General features: G+C 40.1%; 4 protein-coding genes across 12 annotated transcripts in view; 2 read left to right on the top strand and 2 right to left on the bottom strand.

Moving 5' to 3' along the window:
• LOC106747132 (calcium/calmodulin-dependent protein kinase type 1) overlaps window positions 1–13,123 on the bottom strand; it is a 13,792-nt gene extending 669 nt beyond the window's left edge. The window contains exons 1-7 of one of the 2 annotated variants that reach the window (XM_014624450.1): window positions 12,989–13,123; window positions 7,267–7,401; window positions 5,450–5,521; window positions 1,828–1,902; window positions 1,465–1,727; window positions 1,236–1,376; window positions 589–715 (exon numbers count right to left, since the gene is read on the bottom strand). In XM_014624450.1, coding sequence (XP_014479936.1) covers window positions 589–715; window positions 1,236–1,376; window positions 1,465–1,727; window positions 1,828–1,902; window positions 5,450–5,521; window positions 7,267–7,401; window positions 12,989–13,098 — 923 coding nt within the window. In that variant the 5' untranslated portion in view covers window positions 13,099–13,123. The remainder of the gene's footprint in view (window positions 1–588; window positions 716–1,235; window positions 1,377–1,464; window positions 1,728–1,827; window positions 1,903–5,449; window positions 5,522–7,266; window positions 7,402–12,988) is intronic. The other variant, XM_014624451.1, reaches the window with a different exon arrangement.
• Window positions 13,124–14,283: 1,160 nt separating this feature from the next.
• On the top strand, window positions 14,284–17,342 carry LOC106747133 (non-structural maintenance of chromosomes element 1 homolog). 6 transcript variants are annotated; one of them, XM_014624454.1, is made up of 7 exons: window positions 14,284–14,371; window positions 15,917–16,038; window positions 16,126–16,267; window positions 16,338–16,533; window positions 16,637–16,750; window positions 16,831–16,966; window positions 17,116–17,342. In XM_014624454.1, exons 2-7 carry the CDS (start codon window positions 15,939–15,941, stop codon window positions 17,196–17,198), a joined length of 771 nt encoding a protein of 256 aa, XP_014479940.1. In that variant the 5' UTR covers window positions 14,284–14,371; window positions 15,917–15,938; the 3' UTR covers window positions 17,199–17,342. The 6 variants fall into 6 exon arrangements, with proteins under 6 accessions (XP_014479940.1, XP_014479939.1, XP_014479941.1 ...); XM_014624453.1 differs by lacking the exon at window positions 14,284–14,371 and adding an exon at window positions 15,353–15,494; XM_014624455.1 differs by lacking the exon at window positions 14,284–14,371 and adding an exon at window positions 15,516–15,627.
• Window positions 17,304–21,078, bottom strand: LOC106747130 (coiled-coil domain-containing protein 174). Of its 2 annotated transcripts, none has more exons than XM_014624447.1 (2): window positions 20,992–21,078; window positions 17,304–19,257 (listed from the first exon to the last, which is right to left on the bottom strand). In XM_014624447.1, the coding sequence occupies exon 2, from the start codon at window positions 19,119–19,121 to the stop codon at window positions 17,328–17,330; it is 1,794 nt and encodes a 597-aa protein (XP_014479933.1). In that variant the 5' UTR covers window positions 19,122–19,257; window positions 20,992–21,078; the 3' UTR covers window positions 17,304–17,327. The 2 variants fall into 2 exon arrangements, with proteins under 2 accessions (XP_014479933.1, XP_014479932.1); XM_014624446.1 differs by lacking the exon at window positions 20,992–21,078 and adding an exon at window positions 19,400–19,611.
• Window positions 21,003–25,332, top strand: LOC106747131 (myristoylated alanine-rich C-kinase substrate-like). Of its 2 annotated transcripts, none has more exons than XM_014624448.1 (2): window positions 21,003–22,156; window positions 22,731–25,332. In XM_014624448.1, exons 1-2 carry the CDS (start codon window positions 21,391–21,393, stop codon window positions 23,381–23,383), a joined length of 1,419 nt encoding a protein of 472 aa, XP_014479934.1. In that variant the 5' UTR covers window positions 21,003–21,390; the 3' UTR covers window positions 23,384–25,332. The 2 variants fall into 2 exon arrangements, with proteins under 2 accessions (XP_014479934.1, XP_014479935.1); XM_014624449.1 differs by having other exon boundaries at window positions 21,004–22,156; window positions 22,734–25,332.
• Window positions 25,333–25,575: the final 243 nt, after the last annotated feature.

The raw sequence follows: 25,575 nt of genomic DNA, 5'->3' as shown, positions 1-25,575 counted from the left end.
AAGGGGGGGGGGAGAGATAAAAACGGAAATATTTATAGAGAGAAGAGTACTCGAGAAAAATGTGTGTGTGACACGACGACGAACAACATACGTGATGCACGATGCGACCGTAAACGTGTAACTTGCGGCGGTCAACGACTGCCTGATTAATTTAATCGCGTTGCTTTTTTAACCCCTTGATTTATATATATATATATATATAAATAAATATATATATATATATATATATATATATATATGAATATAACAGATACACATACACATAGAGACAGATGACAAAAGCTTTCCAAGAATACAGCATGTTATTTTTACTTACTTAATCCGCACAAATTTTACTTTACGGACACAAATCAGTTCCTGTAATATTTGTGACACTTCGAGCTATAGGAATACATTAAAGAGGTTCACGTTTAAAGAGGCTCTCGTTGAGAAATACCCGCCACTGTGTGTGTTTACAAAATAACACTCTGCTATCACACATGTATAAATATTACGCACGTCATTATGTGCGTACGTAAAAAGAAGTGTATATTCTCTCGATGTTTCTTTTTTTTTCATTTCATTCGCGGAGATTTCAAAGATCCTTACCAGGGGTGTGCGAGGGCTTGTTTGCAGGTGTAACGCTCATCAACGTTGACGCACATCAGCTTGTGAATGAAATCCTTCGCAGACTCGCTGATATCGTCCCAGTACGGTGAGTCAAATTCAAATTCACCTACAACAGTTCGGTTAGCTCTTTCCTGTAGAGTGCAATAATTTCGACGAGTAAACTAATTCAGTTCAATTAAGAATTCTCTCGCGCGCCCGCGTCGTAATATCTGTGTGAATATCCGCGAAACTAAATCAAGCGCGAGTAGCTCCGCAATTAAAAATAGAAGATTCCGCTGCACGAACAGATCTTTTCTATCCCTGTGCTCGACACCTGGCGGTATCGCCTTCTTATATTATTACGCTAAAGTCGCGCAGGATATCTAATATTCAAAAAGCGATATTTCAAGTGAATTGTATCGTTCTGCGCTCTTTCTTGTCTTAGTCCCGGTCTACAATAAATATTTTAAGCTTTAAACCTTAAGAAATTGACCAATCGTAGTTAATTATTCTCTTCACATTCTATAATTGGTCAATTTTTTAAGGCTTAAAGCACTTTTGTAGACCAGGACTTGTAAATAGTAACTCAGATCGGAGCAACGGGCTTTACACCGCGCGAAACGTAATTCTGGAAGTTGTCTCGTTACCTTTCAGTATTTGTGCGAATAAATTGGCGTCGTTCTCGTCATAAAACGGAGGATATCCGCACAAGAGGATGTACGAGATGACCCCTATGCTCCAGACATCCACTGCTTTGCCGTACGGCTTCTGTGCCAGAACTTCAGGTGCTGCGGATTAGTCCGAATATAAAGTTTGCATCAGTATTTAAAATCCGCGTTTCTTCTCTCTTTCTATATAGTTTTTTTTCTAACTCACCAACGTATCCCGGCGTACCGCAAGCGGTCGCCATAATCCCAGAATCTTCCATCTTCGATAGGCCGAAATCGCTGATCATGATTTTACTGTCCTCATCTGGACTATAATATAGGAGATTCTCCGGCTTCAGATCTCTGTGAACGACACCTTGGTCGTGCATATAGTCAACTGCCTCCAACACTTGTCTTATTAAGCCGGACGCGTCTTTCTCTGTGTAGGAACCTTTCTCGACGATTCTGTCGAACAGTTCTCCGCCAGTGACCCTAAGATGCAATGTATATTAGAATATTTACCTTCGTCCTCAGTACTGTCAAAAAAAAAAAATGTCCAAGAGTAACAGGAAAATATCTTTACGATACTTACAGCTCCATAACTAAGTAGACTTTATGTTTATCCTCAAATGTTTCCAGCAACTGAACAATATTTGGGTGTGTTAACCTGCAACAGCATCATGTTCCTCTGATTTTAATCTATCACACGCGTGTCACGCAGTCGTAAGAGTTCGATAGCTTTGTAAAATAAAAGTACAAAAGAAGATATATATCTTATATGGAAATATGTACATCGTACGAAAAAAATGTATCGTATAAAAATGTTATTTCCTTTTGCAAATATATATTATTTAAATTTTTTGCTGCAGCTAGTTATAATTAAACTATGCGTACGTCTTATGGGTTATTAATCAATGCATATATTAATTAACAATCTTGAACTGGCAAAATAATAAAATTATAATAAACTAATATATAGTAAATAACGTTGAACAGCAATGCAGAATTAGCTTACAATTAGCCTGGCGATATTGCATACTATATCGAAAAAAAACATGCTTCAATAATTATTAATGTTCTCAGTTATATCTTACTTATACTTGGCATACAGATTATTACTTATATACAGACAATCACATTCACGTAGAAAAGAGATAACTATTTACAAGATATTGTACAGCAGCGTTAAAGCAATTTCTACTAAATATGTACAAGGATCTGAAATATATGTGTAATATAGATTGCACATTTTATATATTATATATTAGCTATAGAGAGAGAGAGAGAGAGAGAGAGAGAGAGAGAGAGAGAGAGAGAGAGAGAGAGAAAGAGAGAGAGAGAGAGAGAGAGAGAAAAAAGCTTGCATTGTATAGATTATACTGAAAAAAAAAAGGAAAAAATATCAGTATTATTAAGGTCTGTTAGAAATATGAGATATAAAAGAAAATATTTTATACATCGCAATTATCTCATATAATTGCACAGAGTAGAAAGCTCCTCAACTTATGTGTCCTAAATTATTTTCTTTTATAAAACACTCTAAAATTTTATTTATTTCAATATCTCTTGTACATATTTCAAGTTACACTATCTCGAGATGCGTTCATTAAACGACTAGCTTGTCGCCATGTAAATCTTCTCACAACATAATTGATATAACTCGTGTCTTGTCTGAATCATGTTAATACTAGAAAACAGCGTGCCGCATGAATATGCTCTAGGTTCCTCATAAACAGAATAATGGAATACGTGTGAAGAGTATTTGCATTATGTAAGACGATCTTTCATCCTCAATAAGATGCAGAGTTTATAGTGACTCATTCGAGTGGTTATTTTGTTTTTACATTAGTTTTAATCATATAGATTAAATGTTCATGACAGCAGATCACAATGGTATAATTTATGATAGAAAATATCCAGTAATAAGAAGTATAAAGAGACTTAGAACAGCCGCATACTATAGTTCAAAACGCAAAAATGCAATAAAAATGATTTACTATGTAAATACTGTAATTTTAATGATCTTATGTTTTTGCAATATAAATAAGAACTTTAAGACTATTTAGTTGAAAAATTTAAATTCCTTATAAAAATTAATATTTTTAATATGTATGTCTTAACTAGAACATACAGGGAACTATTATTACGGTCACTGTTACAATATTTGTATATTATTATTTAAAATTTATATTATTATTTATTATTTAAAATATATAATTTTGCAACATGAACAGATTACAATTGATTAAAAAAATAACATTATCATTTTTTTAATCAATTGTAATCTGTTCATGTTGCAAAATTATATATTTTAAATAATAAATAATAATATAAATTTTAAATAATAATATACAAATATTGTAACAGTGACCGTAATAATAGTTCCCTGTATGTTCTAGTTAAGACATACATATTAAANTTAAAAATTTTTGTATACCGATTACTCTCAGAATCTCAAGATAATAATAACTTTAGAGAGTAAATAATGTGATAAATTGTTATTATTTGAAAAGTTACACATAGTTGCAACCAAATATAAGCTGTTTATCTTCATTGTATATCATATTATATGCTGATAACAAATATATTCTCAAAAGTTCCTTCATTTCATAGGGAAAGTTAAATTAGAAAATTCTCCAAGTTATAAGCAGTTTTATTATATATATAATTTTAAAATATTTAATAATCATTCATGCTTTTTAGACACTTCATTTTATACATTACAGTATATTTACAAACATACATAAATCGCGTTATTGCATTTTATTATTCAAAAGAGATTCTGAATTTTGAAGTATTGAAATTTCCATACTAAAACTTAATTCATTCGTGATATATTAAATATTTAATGTTCAGTAAAAATATTTTGAATAGTTTTAGCAAAAGGGCGTGTTATCCAATTGATAATAGTTCATTAATAGGAGATTATAAGATACAAATTTCACAAGTTTACAACAAAATTGAAAATTGCATCTTTGACGCGTTTTTCTGCATTTCAAACCACTGTGTGACGCACGTCTATTTCGAAATTATCTGCGAAATGTGAATCTAATAAGTTTTAAGGCGTATACGACGTTCTATGTAAAACATAGTTCAACACATAAAATATAAGAAAATAGTGAAATAGTTTAAGACCAATATTCATAATCAGATCTTACATATAAGACCGTCTTAAATTCTTCAAATGCTTCGTAGCCAATGAAATGTATGCCGTACAGCATCTGAAGACGAACTTAAAACGATCTTAAATATAAGATCCAACTAGGAATACCAGCCTAAGAAAATAAGCACGTCACTTTCTTATTTTGTTTCGTTGTACGTAATTGGTTGCCGCGGACAAATTTTACGTACATCTCTTTCTAACACTGGGACACACAAGCCGATCGATATTTACAGACGGATACATGATATGATTGTCATAATCAGAATCCACACTTTCGATCGATTTTATACAATGTTCCTTGTCAGTTTGTTTATAAAGAAAATGCATTTTTATCATACATAAAATAACACAGTTTTGGGCTCAAATTTGAAAAATTGCAATAAAATGTAACGTATTATTCACATGTTATATTGCATAGATTTCTTTCTATAAATATTTATGGTTATATTATGTCAGCATACATTTTATTTATCGTGTAAATGTATGTGAATAATGTCCATTTAAGTCGTGATCAAAATGTACTTCGTATGTAAGCGCACGTATCGCGCATATGCAAACGTAGCAGATTCCCCATGAATTATTTCCTCATTCTGATGACATTAATAATATCTTATCATTCATATCGTCGTTTTATCCAGAGTGGTTCCGCGTTCGAATTCGATAAAATGAAACGATTACATCTCGATTCGTATCGCACAATACTCGGACTCCACTTCATAATTAGAGTCATTATCTAACGGCTGTCGTCGAAATCGTTATATCTTGTCTCGTTTAAAAATACTAATTAAGAAGGTCGTTTCAAGGCGTGATTACAAGCTCGCATAAGTATCGTACTCGTATGTTTTCACTTAACGAAAGGTGGCAAGGTACAAGGATACCAAAACTGTGTTCAACGCTACGTGATGTGAACGTGCACAGAGATCATCGTGTATTTATAATATATAAACAATATATAGACGATCTGAATCTGTAACAATGTATGGCATCGTCGAGTGATACAGAATACTGAGCGATACAGGTAGTTGGTGCCCGTGCTTAGGCCCACACTTACCATTTTCTTTCGCCACTACTATCCGACTTGAGCGATCCATCACCACTCTGTGGTGTCACACTTTCACTGAACCTACGAAGTATAATAATACCATACACAATTACGTAATATATATCGAGAGCAGAGCTGTTCGCTTACTCGTGCGAAGTCTGAATTTTTCTTATCTTTTCTTATTCCCTCCCTTATTCTTGCCTTTTCCCCGATTTTTATCTTTTTTTTTTTGTTATTGACAACTCTGTTTCCCCAATACGGTGTGAAATGTGGAAAATAAATTTGTCTAAAATACGATATCGATGTGTGCGGTAGAAAAGGAAAGAGGTGTACAGGTTGAAACACACAAACGACAAATTAACTCAAATCAATAAACCCTGGTCTTCCCGTTGGTAAATTAATAATTAGCAACACGGTGCGATAGTTAGTGGCGTTGTGTCACAGTGACGAGTAATACACGATCGGAAGAAGATATGATCTTTCTCTCTCTCAAGATATATATCAGACAATATGTTAAAATTCCACATATGCATGCAACGTTTTTGTGATAGGGGAATAATTTAAGAAGTAATGATACCTCGTAAGGTGTCCTTGAATATAAATGTCGCGACCTCGATGTGATTAATATGATCTATGGAACAAATTTCCAATGACGAAACAAATGAACAACGTGTACATGTGTATATACGGATGTGTGCGTGTGTGTTATGTATATGAGTGATATAGCTTGTACTCTCGCGGTGATGATCATTTGCAATGGTAATTTAATAACACAACGGAACTCTTGAGTATTAAAATAATTGTCCCTTTTTTGTACCGAACTACTGACAACTCTTTTCCAACGCGCTTCCCGGCCAAGCTGAGTACACGCGAGTCACAGAGGAGTTATAGAATAGAATCGGTAGGAGAAATTCAATGCTAACAAACATTGAAAAGTACCACTTTAACACATATTCATCCACTGTTAAAGAGAAAAACATCGTAGATAAGACATCGATTCAAGGTACACACGACGAAGGAATTGCGACAGGGTTTTTTTTTCAGCGTGTGTCAGGTGTTTCCGAATTACGTTATCGATAGCATCGAAACATAATATGTAGCTTGTACGAGGCACATTATTTGCATACAACATTAAAGATAACAAGAGCACAGACGACAGCCATCAGAGCTCACTCCAAATGCCATATCAACGCTTCCGAACGAGAAGACTTTCAACGGTGGGTGTTATTGCCGAACAAAACTCTAGCATACCATATATATAGTCCACACAATATTACTGTATAAATGAGAAAGCATAGCGATCGTAGAGATCGTAGATTAAAGGCGCAACCCGCTTTCCCCAAAAATGATCGGCATTGGATCGGAAACAGAGGTACCGGACAATTTATATCACGACTTCCGGTAGGGAAAAAACGGCGCGACAGAGGAATTCTGAAAAGCAAAGGAACCAATAATCCATAATACCTTCTTAGCTTCGTATGCTTGCACGCAATGCGCTAAATGGTACAAATGAATCTGTCTGAGATGTGTACGCAGAGCGCTCTATAACAAGAGGAGAATATAAAGTACTCCAGGAGCGATATGATTCATTATACATATGAAGCGTTTGTTAAAGAGAGGCATGCGTTTCAACTATGTCAAATGTGTTGATCCCAGCGACAATAGAACTGGTTACTCAATATCTCAGCCAATTATATCAACTTTCCGAACGCCTAAAAATATATTTAAGGGGCCAACTATGAAACCAAGAATTACAGAGTACTGGTAAAAAGTTCGTCTACTAAAGAAGAGGATATCCAGCTGCCGGGATCGCTTTCGCGCCCTACCTTCGCAGAACTTTGATTTCGTTCTCTAAGGAGTCCTCCTTGCCCTTTAGTGCCTTCTTGTCGATGATCTTCACGGCAAACATCTGGCCGGGTTTCTCCTTACTCTCCGCCAGCCTCACCTCGGAAAACGCTCCTCTGTGAACAAAGAAGAATGCGATATATTAGGCACACAATCAGATATGCTCGGTAAATCAATTTGCACGGGTGAGTTTACTTGTAATTAAAAGGCTCTCTCGGGGGCGTAACTTCTTAAGGGGATGCCACGACGGGGACAACCGCCGACGAACTTGATAAGCGTCGATAACGTAGAAGCGAAATATTATGTTACATAAACATTGACACGATCACGACGCTATTCTGCTTGCATTCCTTATGCATACGGATCTTGCATAAATATTAATGCGAATAAGATGAATATGCACTATTCTCTTACCATATTTAACAGGGAATCTAACCAAGATATATATATATATATATAATTATTTCTGCAAACTTTTCGTATCTTTTTAGGCTTTTATCTACAGTCCTGAACAGAACGGTTATAACACTTTTTTTTTGGATAATTTTCGAAACTCATCCCAAATCCAATAGGAGAATTCGTTTCTCTGTTATTCTCAAAAGATACCATTTTCCTGTTGGATGCAAGATGCGTTGTAAAATTCATAAAAAAAATGTCGTGATCTTTCTGTCCAACAGTTGTAAAGGTACAAAAATATCGTTCGAAATTTTCCTCGTTGTGCAAACGCTCGGTATGTGCCCAAATTTTTCTTTTAAGTAAACGTTTACTCTGCTTGACAGATCGAGATTTCGGTTTTGAGATTTCTAATCGTTTTCGTCGCACAGTGGACAATGCTCCGATTCGTTTTCGCACGTAGAAGCATTTGTAATTCTGTGCAACCAATGAGACGTAAACTTTGCAGAAAAGAAATCAGTATTCTGTCGATAGAGTTTCCAAGTACAGCGTCCCCTTAATCGAAGATAATCACTCGTGGAATTGCGGACCGATGTTCGTTTCTGATCGGTGACGGATCAACGTCGCTCCATGAGCATCGGACTTCGAGCACAATGACAAGCCGTAAGTAATTAACTCCGTCACACTGTCATTGTCAAACCAAACTATTGTCTCGCACGTGTTCGAACATTGCGAAACGGATGATGCATCTTGAGACACGCAGGACGCAGGCCGTAAGAGAGATGCGTATCGCGCGCGCGCGTAACAAAAAGTTCTCTCATACGCGACCCTCGAGCTGTACATTTCTCTCCGCTATCGAGTATTACATCGGGGAAGAGTTCGCACACAATCGCGCCTGCTTCGCACAATGTGTCGGGAAACATATTTTGTTTGAAATTTCGAAGAAGAGAAGCGCGAATATACGTAAGAGCGACATGAGCGATTTGCAATTCCAAATAGTCGTTATGTAACCTAAGGACCCGGTAAGCGCCGAAGTGGGCCGCCTAAATAGACCCGGTGTGTCCGACACGAGCCCGGACCCTCCCTTGGCACTGCTAAATCAATGAGGAGATACAATGAAACGGTAATAATGTATCGTGAGCTTCAGCTCCGGGCTCCGCTCGTTTCCGCCGCACAAAGGTGCGCACACAGCCATGAATAAATAAAATTAGGAGAAGATCGGCGGTTTCGGACGGATAAGTAGGACTTTCTCTTTCGCAGGGTGTTACAAAACGATTATTATGTAAGCCGACTTCGCGGACCGATGATGTGCTCGCTGATCTTGGGAGCTGTTCGCGCGTTACTTAGTAACTTCCGACCGGGCAGGAAGTATTCGGTCTCGCGGGCAGATTAATTTGCTCGGCCGAGAAACGCCGCGCGCGTCTATCCGAGATAAGATCGCGCCGGAATTGGAAAATATCTTTTCGGCGTAGAAGCGAAGGCGGTTAATATACGCGTGTATATATACAGAAGTGTATACACGAAGAGCGATGCGGCGAGCGGAGAGTGGAGTGTCGAGAGAGATGCGCGCTTTTCTAAATTGATCCCGATCCTCGGCCGATACCCGGGTAAGTTTAGTTGAAAAATAACACGACGGGAGTATGTAAGAATGTAACGCGCGCCGAGGACGAGCGTTATTTTCCAGCTTTAAAGCACGGCGGGAGAATCGGATATCGATAAACCATGGGGACCTCAGAAATGTCCGATATGCGCGCGCGAGAAAATACAAACGTCGTTTCTCGACGTCGTAATTGCAGGATCTCGTAAATCCGAAAAGGATTTGTCGCTCTCCGCTACACCGGCGATACGTCCGATTTAAGAAATGTTTCAAAAGTAATCCCAAAGTGTCGTTAAGGCACGTGTATAAATATACGAGTGTACGTCTTAGCGCGATTCAATGCATGCTAAGTGACGTCCGAGAGCGAAGTTGTGCGCTCGAGTTATCCGAAGAGATAGAAATGCGCGCGCGATAATCTCGCGATGTATCCCCCCCTCCCCCCCCTCTTCCACCGCTTTTGCCGCAGAAAATATATACACGTTCGAAAAGCGCGAGAATACGCGAGCTGTTCTAATACGAGGGAAAGTCTCGTCGTTTCAGCGTGCGTTAGCGCGCGCGCGCGTGCATGCGAAAAATTAAATCGCGGACATTTCCATTTATGCAATCCATTTAGCACTCGGCGCCTGGTCATTTATACGTAAACGAAAGAAACTGGGTGCTGAGCGTCGAAGGTCGCGAGAGACGTGCGCATCTACAGGGTGTCCCAGAGCCATCAAGTGGTCGACTCGATCGTAAATTCATTTTCGGGGTGAACTTTCGCTGGATTCTGAGTGAATTTAATCGGTGAACAGCTCGACCGGCGGTGGAGTCGCAGGAAATAAGACAGATTGTTATTGTTGTTAAAATAGGTAAGAAAGTTCTCCTTCTTTTTTTTATGTGACTTGTATATATTTAATACTGCTGTCACACAATAAGGTGCTGCCTGCCCAATTTCGCTAACGCAGACAGAATTACTATATTTTTTCTTCTGTTTTACTCTTTTTTATTTGTTTATTATATTTTCCTTTGGGTTATTATTGAATTACGAATCGTACATAGCCAGAATTTTCCGTTGATGATCTTTCATCTGATAATCATCGTTTGACTTCATCGGAATTTGATGAGTCACCCTCAATCGTAGAGGGAAATTAATTTGGGTAATTATCTACGTTAGGGCACACCTTGCCGGTGACTTTCACCTTCACATATGTCATCAGTTACATAGCTCTGAGTAACAATCAAAAAGTTTTAACCGTCGATCTTTGTTCATTAAAAAGTTACTAGCAAAAAAAGCTTGAAAATTTCCTTAGCCCTGTGATTGGAGAGTTACATACTCCGAACTCCCATCCGGAGGCTGCGCCCCCGGGAACCTCCGGTAAAAGACTTCGCTTTCTTGAATCTCTGATTATTTTCAGTTAGACGTCTCGAGAGAGAAGCCCCCGAATGGGAGGGGAAGTCTCGAGGGCAATTCCACGTCGCCATTTCACATCGCATCAAATTTACATGCACATCATCTTCAACCGTAATAATGCATGATGTCATTCTACGCCCGTCTCGAAATACAGTTAGTACAATTTTCCAACTTCTTTTGTAACTTTTTAACGAGCTAGAACCTTGTGAGAGTTACTCGGAACACGACCTTGGCAATATATGTAAAGACAGTATGACAATATATGTCGACATAAGGTGTCACAAAATTATGTTTTATTTAGGCAATTTCTCCTGTTGAAAACTTTCTAAAAAACCAAGTCCGATGGCTAAAACTTTTTAATTGTTACTCAGGGCTATGCACTCGTTAACATGTATGAAGGTGAAGGTCATCGGTGAGGTGACCTTCAACGTAAATAAATTACTTTAATTTATCTTGATCGAAAGTTCCGAAAGATCTTCAGAAATCGTTCTCGGGAATTGTCAACGTTATGCGCACGTATCACGGCCGGTTGATATTAGAATTCTGTAAAAGCGAATTTCACGTAAGAAATTGCTCGCGAGAGACGTAAATAATTTCGTTAACTGTTTGCTCACTTCGAACTGAAGTTTGTTAAGAAGAGCTTTTTATTCCCAATCACTGTTTTAAAACGAAACCGATTAATATCACGGAGGAGTTTTCATTTCAGGAAAGGTCGATTCCGTATTGTCCGAAGAGCTTGCGGTTAAAAGGACATTCGGTGTGGTTTGGTAACAACCTGTGTCCATACATGTCACACGAGCCCGATATAAAATTCGACAGATTTAGCGCGAATGGGAGATTATCCCGAAAGATTGCGCGAGATTCATGCTAACACACACCCATATCGCGCACGTATATCGCGTTCACGCGGCTGAAAGGAATAACCGATATAGGGAGAGGAGGTATATATATGTGTATGTGTGTGTGTGTGTATATATATTGAAAGAGGCAGCCGAGGAGAATAATATCGCATCATTTCGCGTGTATCGTTAAGTGATACTAATTCGCTGAGACACACTCACACTTGCATTTAGAAAAAGAGACACAGCAGCATAGTAGCCGTAAACAGGAAATTGTCTCCCCTGCCTCGCGAGATTCGTTTCAATATCAACATGAGATTATTCGCTGATGATTATGTCATCGGTCTACATAAAATGCAACATTTTTACATACAGATTTTAACGTCAACCATGCTTTACCGTGTTTCCGCGCGATTGCGCGCTCGGTGTTATATAACTTTATCATAAACATTCCGTTACGGATCAGAGATATAATGTATGCGTGTTATGCGTGGCAGCGAAAGTTTTGCAGATCAATATCGCGTGAATATGAATAGGAAAAAAATATATTTTACGCATACATCGTCGCTTAGTTTTTTTAAAGACCGACGGCATAATGTCAGCGAATAATCTCATATCGACATATGGAGAAAGATGTATTTTATATATTTTTTAAAAAGTCTCTCTCTCTCTCTCTCTCTCGTACAAATTGTTGCGAGAATAGATACAATGAATATACTGAAAGTGAAAGTGGAGAATAAAATGATTATTATATAATCGGACGATTAGGGCGAGAGCTTATCGCACAAAGAAATATGTGTATGCAAATGAAAAAAACCAGCCATTTATCTTTAACGGAAATGCAAACGCATAAAAGTAACGACGAGTTTTTCATGTATCCTTTTCTGATATATTTTACGAGAGGGCCCAAGAGAAAAAAAGACAGGTATAAAATAGGTCCTCGTAACGATGTATTTCTTTCTCCTCCTTTCTCTCTCTTTCTCTTTTTTTTCTCTTCATCCTTTTTCTCTTTTTTTTCTCTTCATCCTCTTTCTCTTTTTTTTTTTCTTGAAGTCGTAACTTTTTAACGTTCGCCCACAAATACAAGTGACGGTTAAGCCGGAAACTGTACTCCACGCTGGAGCCTATTTGAAATTAATCGGGCAAAGAGTCGCGTTATCTATTTACACCTCTCTCACGACGCGCTCAACCCGCTGAATTCGCTCGGTTATCGACAAACATTCTAATTCGGGGACAAATTACGAGCGTATTACGATTGAATTCCCGTCGGAGAGGAGAGCAGCTCTCTCCCGACACCGTTGTCCACCCGAACGTTATTGAAAAGTTCTCGCGGAAAAGCACGCGGACGTGGACTACGTTGGACGGACAACAAGTGCACAGAGCACAACAAGTGTTCGTCGATTTCGCGCCCCATCCGCGCGGATATCTCGACGGCGTATGTCGCCCCGGGGAAACAAGGAAGACGCGGCGGCGGCGGTACTTACGTGCCCAGCAGGTCCTTCAGGATATACTTGTCCTCGACGGAGGGCGACCGATCATCCTTCCCGTCCTTCTTGATCTTCTTGTTCGAGTCCTTCTTCCCGAAGAGCGGCATCTTGTCCCGCGGAGAGATCTCGCTTTGGGGGTTCCTCGCGTACGTATACGCGACGAATATATATACGTGTATATATATATATATATGTATATATAGGTGTATGTGTATATACGAGATGTTATATATACTCGTCACACACAAAAGAGGCGTACCGACCACGCACCAGTGCTCTGCGTCTCCCGCGTAACCACTCGCTGCGGAGACGCCGCGAACGGATCAGCGGCGAACGGAGGACGATGGTTACTCGCGAGTCCACGAAGGAAGAGGAGAGCTCCTCTCTCTCCACTTCCGCGTTCCCTCCGGCTGTGTGTACGTATGTATGTGTAGGTGTATGTGTGTATCGGTACGTGAGAGAGCGATCCAGCGACGGACGATGACGACGTCGACGATGACTACGAACGGCGGTGAACACGAGAAAAAGAGAGACTGACCGCTGTCGGTGGTCTCCGCGGCGCTCTGGGAAGATACCGCCGCCGCGCGTCGTATCAGACGCGCCGTCAGATCGTCATTCCGCGGGACGGGACGATCGTGAACCCACGACCTTTCGGATCGCGATAGCCCGCTCTCTCTGTCAGTCTGTCTCTCTCTCTCTCTCTTCTTCTTCTCTCTCTCTCTCTCTTTCTCACTCTATCTCTCTCCTTCTCAGAGCCGCGCGCTCTTTCTGCCCGTTCGCCAGCCGGCCGTCACTCTGCCACCGTCCTCTTCCCCGTGCCGTCTGTTTCACGAGCTCGACGATCACGACACGACGATTCCGCGGAGTAGACTACGACGTGTCCACCTTCCGCTCGCTCTCGTCGCTCCTCCTCTCTTCGCTCTCACCGCTCGGTCGCTACTTCGCCGCCGAGAGTCCACTAGCTACCGGGGGAACTCGGAGATTCTGTGTTGTCCTCGCTACCTCGTTCACCACCACTACTCCCGTGTGCGCGCGGGGTTCCTCCACGCGTCTCGCGTATCGGGCTCAGGGTCGCGGCCTCGCGCCCTCGCTGGCTCGCTCGCTGGCTGGCTCTCGCAGAGCGCCAGATAGCTCCCTCCGCGTCGTTCTTGCCCCCGCTCGTTCGGAGAGTGACGTATGTGCGTGCGATCGCGGCGGCTGCTGCGGCTGTCCGTCGCTTTATCGCCTTGCCGGCGCGTCGTCGCTTCTCGTCGCTCGCGATAAACGTTCGGGCCGCCTACCGCGGGTCATAATGCCAGTGTACCGACCGTCGCTTCTACGCGCGAGATGCCTTCCCCGTAGTGCTCTTCCTCGTCACAATGCACACGCAGCACTGCGGAGGTGACGTATATATACATGGCGTGCATGCGCGCGCGCGATTCGAGAAAATACTCTGGTCTGTTCTTTTCAGCTCAACCCGTTGCACTAGTGCGAGCACTGGTACGGTCAGTCACTGGATGGTTGTAACGCTTTGTTTCTGCAAGTTTCGGAACGCATCCCGCGTCCAATGAGAGAGTTCTTTAGTCATTCTCGGGAGATGTATTTTCCTATTTTCCTATTGGGAAACGTGGTGTGTTGCGAGCATAGAGATATAAGAATAGAGGGAACAAGCCTGTAAGTGGAAGTGATAGAAGAGGCAAAGAGAGAGATGGATGCCGAGTGTCCTATCTGTCTCTTTCTAGTTGAGCGCTGTGATTGGTTGTTACAATGAGCCGCCAAGACGACCACGCGACGTCAGGAGGGGAGAAAGCAGACTAAAATTTCGTTTTGTAAATATGCGTGCACATGTGTGTAGAATTAAAATTCGTTAAATATTCGAACGTTAACAAAATAATAATTGGACGCGATTTGTTTAAAAATGAGGCATTGTTTGAAATGCAAGGCGGAATCTTATCCTGGATGTAACCGCAGTTTTCACTCGTAAGAAAGTACAAATACGTAACCTCAAATAATTATATGTTATTTTTTCCTACATTTAAAAAAATATGTAAATGTGTAGGCTACCGAAGGATGTAGATATAAGGCGTAAATGGTTGAATATACTTCAACTACCTTTGTATTTTGAAGTGAAAACAGCATATATTTGCAGTGATCATTTTAGCAATGACAATTTCTTTGAATTGGATGGAGAAAAATGTATAGCTATATCGTCGTTGGCGCGGCAACCAATCCCAGCGCGTGACTAGAAAGAGACAGATAGGACACTCGGCATCCATCTCTCTCTTTGCCTCTATCACTTCCACTTACAGGTAGCATATATCCCTTGTTCCCTCTATTCTTATATCTCTATGGTTGCGAGTGTTTTCGACTCATCGAAAAAAAATATCGCAACCGTTTTGTGACCGACTGTACAGGCGAGGCAAATCTTCATGAGTGGAAAAGAACTATAAGGGCTTCTGCCCACAGGACGCGGCAATGTTTGCACGGAAGTTCGTGTGGTAGACAATCAACAAGCCGTTTTCTGGTAAGAAGTAAAAGTTTATTGGCTGCCGCATGAAATTCCGCCGCGTGGCAAGTGGGTTTCCGCGTCCTGTGGTGTCCAGAAGTCATAAAGCCCGTATTAGATCACGGGTTGAATTGAAAATTGACCAATCAGTGTAAAGTTCACTAAATTTCACTAAACTTGAACGTTGATGATTTTGCCCATCCCTACTTCTAACAGTTGCATAACAAACGTTCTGCTAAATGCGATCGTTATAGGCCTCGCTTTATGTTTTTGTTTACGCCAATTCGTATGCGAAAAATCTGAACAAGGCTTTTAGCGGAGTAGGGCTCTTTGCTAATTAATTGAAAATATTTCATTGCTGAATACAAAGATAAGGCATTGAATGCATCCAGTGATCAATTATTTCTGATAAAAATAAAGGATGTTATGATTTCGTTTAGTTTGTGAATAATTCAAGGCAATATGACTTACAATAAGAACCATAAGATAGTACTGCAAGCTATTATCCATGAAGGTGCCATGGAAGAAGATCATGGGAAGCAATTAATCGAAAAATTATTTGGTATGTGTGAGTTTGATGTAAGAAATAATAGGATAAATACAATTTAACATTTAAATTAAACATAGGATAAATAGAAAAACATTTTAGGGCATGATAATTCAGCGGAAGTATTACACAGAATAAATACAAAGTTACAGCCTTTAAATATGATTATAAAATACATAAATTGTGAAATCACCGGTCTGTTATATTGGGTTTTTGCAAATACAGCGCAAGATACAAGTATCAGGTAATGTTATACATATATTCTAAATGGATATACTTTAAAATTAATATATATTTTATATTTAATGTTTAAGACCTCAACTTGAGTACTCAGAAGTCCATCTAACTCTTCTGCGTACTATATTTTCTGAAATTGTCACATCAGACGAAGGTCATGTATCAAGTACATGGTGTCTCAATCTGTGTCCCTCGTCAAATATAAATTTATCTAAAAATAGTGCTCAGATGTTTTTAAATGATATGGTTGAAAAAAAATGGTTGTTTTGCAAGGTATCAAATCTTTGCTATATAATTTGGATTTTATATATATTTTTTTATATATATCTTTTCTTCAAAGAAATGATTTTTTCTCATTAAGATGTATAATTCCTAGGATGGTCAGTATTATATAGGGGTGAGAAGTATTGCAGAATTATCTCAGTATTTCAAAGATTCGCACGAGGATAAACTTCGCACTTGTACCTTGTGCAAGCAAACTCTCTTTTATGTAAGATTATTGTAGAAGTAATGAAACATGTTTCAATATGTTTTAATAATTGATTTTATTAATGACATAATTATCTGAAGAATTTTACACAGGGTCAGAAATGCGAACAATGTGATGCTGTAATACATCTTTATTGCTTAAGTACCTATACAAAAGATCAAAGCAATTTAAGATGTCCTAACTGTGACCATAATATTTTCAATCTTGATTGTTCAGGTAATTTTTACCAATAAATATAGATTTTGTTTTTAGCTGATGGTATAATTACATTTTTTTACATTTAATATATTTGCTATATTTGATAGACCATTTTAAGCAAATATGTCAATATTCCATAGTTTCTTAAGAAAATACATATTATTCAGATGATGCTAACAACTCTCCATCAGATACAGAAGTTTCCATAAGCAAGACAAAAAGACCGACTCGGAAGAGGAGAAAACATTAATATCAGACATTTCTTTTTAATACATTATTTAAAAAGTTACTTTGAATATAATATAAAGACGTAGATCTGCCTTTATTTTTATATAAAAATTATGTACAGGCCTTAAATAATACTGAATAAAACTTTATATTATTTGCTGTGATTTTCTTCAAACTTTTCTCTTAAATATTTAAGACCAGCCATTATATTATCCTCATTTATACTGCGTGGCAATGTTTCTTGCTTGCTTATGTGAGTGGCATTGTCATTGGATTCTGTATACGTAGTAAGGTTTTCACCAGGTAAAGGAATATCCTTGGCACTTGGCAATTTATGTTCCTCCGTTACGTGTGCCTTGGAATAATCATATGTAACACACGAATATTTGCTGGACAAGTGTGATAATGGATACGAGACGGTTGCTTGTCTCTGAGATTGCAATTCATTAGGTAAACTTGTAGCAAGATTCGATGTCGATTTCGTTACATTCCCAAGTAGTTCATGTCTTGTGTTATCCTTTTCACTAACTTTACACTGTGTTAAACTGTCTTTATTATTCTGACTATCACCAGTATCTCTAGCAACTGAAACTGGCTTATTAATAGCGATAAAATCATCGCTAGCTTCATGTTTTTCTAAATCAGTGCTGTCTTTGGTATTGTGAATGGTTTTCTGGGAATTACTTTCTGAGTTATCGAGTTTTTTATTATTTTCTTGATTGGACTGTTCACCAATACTTTGACTACTATTGTGAAATCCAGCACTTTTAAAATTACTATACACTGGCGCGAATTCCTTGATTCTCTGTGCTCTATATTTATATACCCATTCTTTTTGTGACATAACGTGCCAATGATCTCTCTTGCCCAAGAGATGTTCAAAGGCTTTTATCTTATCTTCGTCACTTATTACTTTCTCACTAGTAGCATTAATTTCTTTAACAGACTTATCACCATCAGGTCCCTCGGTAGATTTTTCTTCATCCTTCTCAACAGATTCACCATCCACTTCCTTGACATCAATATTACCTGTTTTGATGGTAGAATTGCTCTCTTGAGCTAGCTCTTCCTCCGTAGGTTCTGCTGGCAAGCCTGCCCTAATTCGCTGTCTAATTCTCGCTGCTTTCAACCTATTTTGCTCCATCCTCTCCTTCAATTCCTTAATGTCCTTCATTTCCTTCTGCTTCTTCTCTGTCTCTTTCCTCAAGTTCGCCAAGTTCTCCTGCTGCTTTATTCTGTGCTCCTCGTCTTGCGAAAATGCATAGTAACCAACACCATGGGTTCGTGCTTCGTCAAACAGTATATCTTGATAATGTATGTCAATCTTGTCCGCGAGCTTTTGCGTCTGCTCTTCCCATTTTCGTCTCATAATTTCGATTTCAGGTTCCTTTTCTTCAACAGTAGAGTATTGTTCTTCGTTACCGTCTTCCCTGGTATTATTAGCATTCCTCTTCATTATTTCCTGTTTTATAATATCATCCTTCCTCTGCATATGTGGGAGATCCTCCTGCAAACACTTTCTAGTACGACCAAAACAATCTTGATACTCCACCCAATTTTCCTCTGGTTCTATGGGATACTCATCGTTAATTGTCTCATCCACAAAATCATCGGATTCATCCATCTTGTTCTTAAAATCAACAAGGAACTTATCGTTGTTACTCTTCGATTTCTTCAATCTTTCGTACAATCTTGTTTTAGCTTCTAACATCAATCTTGATTTTTTATGGGCAATAATATCTTCTGGATCTACTGTTTCCTTTATATGTTTTTCTGTATTCTCCACATTAGTTTTTTTGGTCCTTTTCTTATTCAACTGTGGCAATACATTGATGGGCTCAGTTTTCAACTTAGCCTCGTTTACCTCAGCTTGTTTTCTCAACAACTCGGCTTTCAGACCAACCAAGGATGAAAAATTCACATTTATCTTTTTTGTCACATTCATATTTGGATTATTATCAATCTTATGTATCGCTGATAAATGTATATCACTCTCTTTGTATGAAGAGGTTAATAGAAACTTCTCTCGAGCGTCTTGAACAGTGGTACCGTTGATTGATGTCGTTTGCACGTTTCTTTATCTGGAAAATTAAATAACAATTAATTCATTAAATATAGCTATATTGAATTGGAAACTGGAAAATATATATAAATATAGCTATATTGGATTAGAAACTGAAAAAGATCCTTTCTTTCAACAATCAATAGTATATTTATACGTACCTATTTAGAGACGCAAAGTATAAGATTCTAGATATAATTATACAAGAGTTATAAAAATATTTTTTATAACATTCTACAAATGAGTGAAATTTCTTTTAACAAGATACGTAATTCACTCGAAATGACAGATACAACTTTAAGGTTATATTTTTTCTATCACCGAGGTTACGTTCTCTTTGGGCGCTTCGGCACTGCAACCGACATTCTTGGTCTATTCTTTTTAGCTGCACTACTGAACTGGTGCAATAAGTATATTTTGGTGCGTTCCTTTTGGGCGCTCACGCGCTGTAAGCGTCATTCTACCTTCTTTTGGCACATAATAAACAATAAAGAATAGAATGATGCGTAAGTGCCTAGAGAGAACGCAACCTTTATCTCGCTCTAACTTATTGCACTAGTTCAGCAGTGAAGCTAAAAAAAACAGACCACTTATTCATTCGGCTCGGAAAATTATTAATCTATAGTATATATAACATGAATGATAGATTTTCAGCGTTAGCTGGGTGAATTTGCTGAAACATAGCTAGAACAACCAAAATCCAAATTTACAATTAATTCCTTTAAGCGAAACAAACTTTCTTAGTAGTCGATAATTATTCTCTTTGTTCGAAAAATCTGTAACTGATATCTCTACGTAAAAAAAAGACGTTTAGAAAAGTGGGGAAAGTGTACAAGAAAGCGTATATTTAGCAATTTAACGTAAAAAGAAGTGTTTAAATTTAAAAGAATCGAATAATAAAACTCTCATTACAAACGATTTCTCGCAACGTCAGTTTCACACTCGACAATCACATTCTCGAGTTGCGTTCCAAAAATTAGCATTTAATTCATAAATCATGATAAAGAAATCTTTTTGTCCCGATTGGTCAATTAAATGTTATTCTACTCGTGCAGGAGGATTTTCGAATGCAACTTCGGAAGCAACAAGAAGCCTCGATACTTCCTCTGAACGCAACCTTCAGGGTGCAACCGATAATCAAGGAGAAACTCGTAGGAGGACTCGGACGTTTTCAGGAAACTTTCGAAGGATAAATTATCCTACTGAATATCATTTCGAAAATGCATCGTTAAAATACTGATGGCCGGTCCTTCCGGATAAAACGAAAGGCCGCCTATCCTTGCTGCCTAGCTGCAATCGAGGTCTCGAAGATGATGAGACGTTCAAAAGTTGCAGAACCGGCACAACTCGAAACTATATATATATATATATATATATATATATATAACACTTACTATATAGCCAGGGTGAAAGAAAGAAAGAGAGAGAGAGAGAGAGAGAAGTCGTATCTCGCAACTACGATGCTGGAATATGTATTTCCCTCTTTTTCTGTATGTATTGCGAAGGTAATGCGCATGTGTAGGATTGACGTCCCTGCCAATAGAAAAATAACATATATTTTAGCATATGTGCATGTGTGTATGTTGTGTCATCATCTGATCGTCGCGTTTGCGCACTACGATCACAATACATCCGTCCTTCGCTCCTGAGACGGCTCTCTCTTATCGGCAAACATAGGACAACTGGCTATATAGCAATATTACATATATGCTCGAAACACAAAAGCAACTGCTGCACTTTTCCCCCACCGCACCTGTATTCACGTGATGTGACTTATCAGGACTCGGCCGGAAATCGATCGCCGATTACCGGAAGATCCCCGGAAGAGTGACTGTTCAAGGCGTAGTTGCGCTCTTGTAGGTAAGCGTTGTTCACGGGGGAAGCGTCGTTCCGAGGAGCTTCGTCGGTACGCATCCGCCGCCGCCGCTGGAGACAACTGGAGACGTGGGAAGCATTCGGGACTTTTCGCTGTTCTTCGGTATCAACGGAGCAGGAGTGCACGCGGTCGGTCTGCCGGGTGTAGTTCGCTCATTTGAGCAGTAGCGGCAGAGTAGTAACAACAGCAGAAAAGCGGCAACGGCAGCAGAGCGGCAACAAGCGGTTTCAAGCGCGTGAACAAACACGAGTCCTTCGCAGAGTGGTCGGCGATTAAATGGCACCACGCAGGCAAGCAAAGCAGGCGGCGGGAAACGTGGTCGGGGACGCCAACGGCGACTCGTCGCCGCCGAAGAAGAAGAGGATCGCGGCCGCCGCGAAGCCAGCGCCCGAAGACACCGGTAAGCAAGCCAGAGCGGGTCTCCGACGAGGAAGAGCCGAGAAGCACGAGGCGAGTGAGGATGCGGTCGCAAACGACGCGAGCCCGCCTAAGAAGGCACGTGGTGGCAGCGGCAAGAGCAAGAACGCCGCCGAGCCGAAGCCGACGGAGACAAAGAGCGGCAAGTCCGGCAAAGTCGCCAAGGCCGAGGAGTCGGTGAAGAACAACGATGCTGATGAGAAGGCGGCAACCAAGCAGACGCCCGAGAAGAAAGCACGTGCGACGAAGACCGCGGGTGCGAAAAAGGCGGGAACGAAAGAACAGCCCGGCGCGAAGTCGAAGGGCAAGGAATCCAGCAGGAAGCCGAGGAACGTCACCACCAGCGAGAACGGCGCCAGTGGGAACGACATCGTCGAAGAAGACGCCGTAGCCGCGCCGACGAAGAGGACTCGCGGGAAAGTCGTGGAGAAGGAGAATGCTATGCCGGCGGCGCGAGCCGCCAAGGCATCGAGGAAACGCGGAAACGCCGAAGAGAAGACTGCCGCGGAAGCTGGGGACGTGGAAATTGCCGAGGAGGAAGAGGCCGCCGCAGCGGCAGCGGTCGTATCCGACAAGAAGCCGCGCGGCAAACCGAAGAAGGCGGGAGCACAGGCTGCCAATGAACGTAAGCTTTGAAGCTTTTTGGCTTTCTGGCATTCTAGGCCTTCGTAAGACTCAAAGTCAAAGTTTGTTACTTAACGCGGTCTCTCAGGCAGATCCTGAATATTTTCTCGGCCGCGTGTATTGATATAAACAAAAAAATTTAATAAAACGACAGAAGGTAGATGCTTGGTTTCCAACTTAACAGAAATTCATTTCCAAATTTATCGAACAACCTAAAACCTGTGCCTCATTGGACTTGTCACTTCGCTGTTACCCAATGTGTAAAATCATGTAAAACTCTTTGTAAGATAATAGATGATAAAGAATTTACCTGTTGATACGCATTTGAGTTCTTATTAATACCTATTAAGCTAAGTTCACTCTCATAGCTGTTGAGTCGTAAGAGTTTTCCGCTGCGTTAGCGCTCGAGCAGTTGGTGCTTTCCATTTGGTGACACAAGTCGACACAGGCATCATTTTGTCTTTATTTCGCATTCAGTGAACAACAAAGATGGAATGATGCTTGCATTGACTCGTGTCACTAAATGGAAAGCACCAATTGTTTCGTCCACCCGTAACTCTTTATACTATCTTTAGCAGAGGTGAAGCCCAAAGCTCGAGGTAAAAAGAACACTGCAAAAGCAGAGGTTGCTAAACCATCGGCGAAACATACAGAAGAGGAGGAACAAAGTGTCCGAGACACAGCTGAGCAGGAAGATCGCGCAAAGGCGGACAATGCGAAGAACGCTAAGAAAGGAAACGCGAAGAAGGCAGCTCCCAGAGGAAAGCGCAATGCTGCACCAGAGAAGACCAATGATGCGGAAGCGGAAGACGCGGAGATACCCGAGGCCGATATTCAGGAGAATGATAAAGTAGAGGACGTGGCACAACCCAAACAACAGAAGAAGAAGATTGGAAAAGCAGTGACAAAGGAGAAGACCGAAGCTAAAGGTAAGCAGAAGAAGGGACAAGCGACAGCTGCTGCGGCAACGACTGTCGTAGACGAGAAGGAGACGGTGAAGGATGCGAGCCAGGAAGATGACGCTACTGAAACAACGAAAGCAGCATCGGAAACAAAAGATGAGAACGATACGAGCGTGACTCCGAGCGACAATACTTCGGACAAGATGGAAGAGGATAAAAGTGAAGCGTATAAGGCCGAACTTCCAGAATCAGTGGAAAGTGGGGAACCGATTAAGACTGAAATTCTGGACAGCGAGACGGACATTTGGATAAATAATGAGAATTAATGCCGAGTGTTTTCTAGAAGCGGAGTATTCCTTAAGATGCCTGAATGCTATGATGTCTTGTGAATGGAGAGGTAATATCCAAGGGTGTTTCCCATTTAGCGACACGAGCGTCATTTTGCCTTTGTTCCACATTCAATGAATAACAAAGATAATATGATGCTTGTTGTCGACCTGTGACACCAAATGGAAAGCACCCTAAGGCTGTATCCGTGTGTGTGTGTAAAACTCGTAGGAGTTCAATATTAGGTCATCCCACGAGTAATGTAGTTCCCTGCCGGTGGACGAGGTTCTTGTCGGAGGCGGAATAAACTGTTTTAAGTAAAATCGCATGAGCAAAATATGAATATATAAACGTCAGCTCTCGGACTTCGTTTGCACGGCAGTTGAAGTCACCTTAAAGCGACTTGTTAACACTCGTTTAGTCCACGTCGGCGCGACGCCATAGTCGTCATATGGCATGTAACATCGCTGAATTGTAACATCGGGAATTTGCAAATTCGATTTTACAAGCTGGTGGTTGCATGCAAACATGCACGAAGCACGTGGGGTGCCACTGAACCGGTTTCAGGCCGCTCTGTAGACGTAGTCTTATTTCTTAAGCCAGCGGCACACGATGCTTGTTTTCGTGCTGAATTGTTTGCTGGATAGAAATACTGCATTCTGATTGGTGCATTTCCAGTAATGGATGGCAATACATCAATCAGAACGCCGTATTTCGATTCAGCAAGCAATCTAGCACGAAAACAAGCATCGTGTGCCACTGGCTTTAGATCGGGCTAAAAAGGATGCAACGCAAAAAGCCGCGTCGCTTATGGGATAACCTGATATTTCAAACATATTTATCGCAAAACACACTCGCAGTGTGAACGGTCGGAGCTCAAGAGGTTTCTGTAGAGGTATTCTGTACTCTATTGGCGATGTCCCCCCCCCCCCTTTTTTTTATCGGTTTCGAGTCACCGAAGAATATAATTTGCGATCAACAGCGAAATCCATGTGATCTCGTGTACTTCGTAAGATCGAGAGCCCAAATACATACACACATACACACACACACTTTGTCATTTTTGTAATTATCCTGTAACTGACAGGTATTTTCTTGGTTCCCTTGGTTTCCCTTTGGGGGGTTTTTTTTTTCTTTTTAATGAGCGAAGCACCGAAACAAATATGTCAATGTAGTACGGACTACCGCTACTGATGATACGAAACGCGATACTGTGGTGTGATGTTGAGTCGCGACTCTCAACATGGCACAAATTGTCAAATCGGGAGCCTTAATGGTGATTTAAAAAAAAGGGGATATTTATTTTTTTGCGAGGAAAAGTATAAAAGTGAAGTTTACATGGAAGAAATTTACACCATCGGCTGTATCGTATGATGAGAGTGTGTGTGACGAAGAAGGTTGTTACCGGAGAAAGTTTCGAGCACAAAACATATTTTTTTACCAATGCGTCTTTCCTCGGGAGCGTTTAAATATTGGATTTTCAGCTGTGTATCGATTATCATTGATGATGATGATGATAATGATGATGATGATGATGATGATGACAACTTAGTGCCATAAGGAAATTTGATAGAATTCAAAATTCTTGATTCTTATCCGGGCAATATCCGTTGTAGAGTATCCAAGAGATAAAATTAGGCGAGGATGTCATTATCCAGCGAGAATTCGGGATGTCTTATTAGATTTTGAATTATAGGTGATCAAGAGAGAAGGGCTGAAAGGAAAATGATCGTTTTTACCGTTGCCCGTGTAGGAATTGAGCGTATTACATATTTTTCTAAAGTGGAATTAACGATCTATATTTGACAGATTTTCCTTTCTCTAGTCCTATAGTTTTATTCGCAACATCTTATTAGTAAACGATGCAGTTGATTACGATCGCGCTCAACCGAAGACTCGAATTTGCGTTTCCCATCTTTTTCTCGTACAAAACAGCTTTCTGACATCGNCTTTTTTTTTTTTTTTTTTTTTTTTTTATACTCTTAGACATTACGATTATATTTAAACTGTCGTTGTTAACTAATCAGAGTGTTTGTGTTACTTTTAGAAGATACTTTATACGTATTACTCAGTAAATTTGGATGGCCGTATCAGTCTGCATTTTGTACAATTAAATATTACAACATTATAAGCGTTCTGTTCAATGATACTGTGTGTAACGTATTTACCGCCGAACGTTAAGATATCTAAT

The sequence above is a fragment of the Dinoponera quadriceps genome, unplaced genomic scaffold (assembly GCF_001313825.1).
Source record: "Dinoponera quadriceps isolate SergipeBrazil2010 unplaced genomic scaffold, ASM131382v1 scaffold2111, whole genome shotgun sequence".
Classification (NCBI taxonomy): Eukaryota; Metazoa; Arthropoda; class Insecta; order Hymenoptera; family Formicidae; genus Dinoponera; species Dinoponera quadriceps.
This window is presented reverse-complemented; position numbering and strand designations above follow the sequence as displayed.

Coding starts and splice junctions, on each gene's coding strand:
- LOC106747130 (XM_014624447.1), bottom strand. CDS start 19,121: ATGAATGTGACAAAAAAGATAAATGTGAATTTTTCATCCTTGGTTGGT.
- LOC106747131 (XM_014624448.1), top strand. CDS start 21,391: ATGGCACCACGCAGGCAAGCAAAGCAGGCGGCGGGAAACGTGGTCGGG. Junction 22,157..22,730: donor AGCACAGGCTGCCAATGAAC/GTAAGCTTTGAA, acceptor TACTATCTTTAG/CAGAGGTGAAGCCCAAAGCT.
- LOC106747133 (XM_014624454.1), top strand. CDS start 15,939: ATGACTTACAATAAGAACCATAAGATAGTACTGCAAGCTATTATCCAT. Junction 16,039..16,125: donor ATTAATCGAAAAATTATTTG/GTATGTGTGAGT, acceptor AAAACATTTTAG/GGCATGATAATTCAGCGGAA. Junction 16,967..17,115: donor TTTCAATCTTGATTGTTCAG/GTAATTTTTACC, acceptor CATATTATTCAG/ATGATGCTAACAACTCTCCA.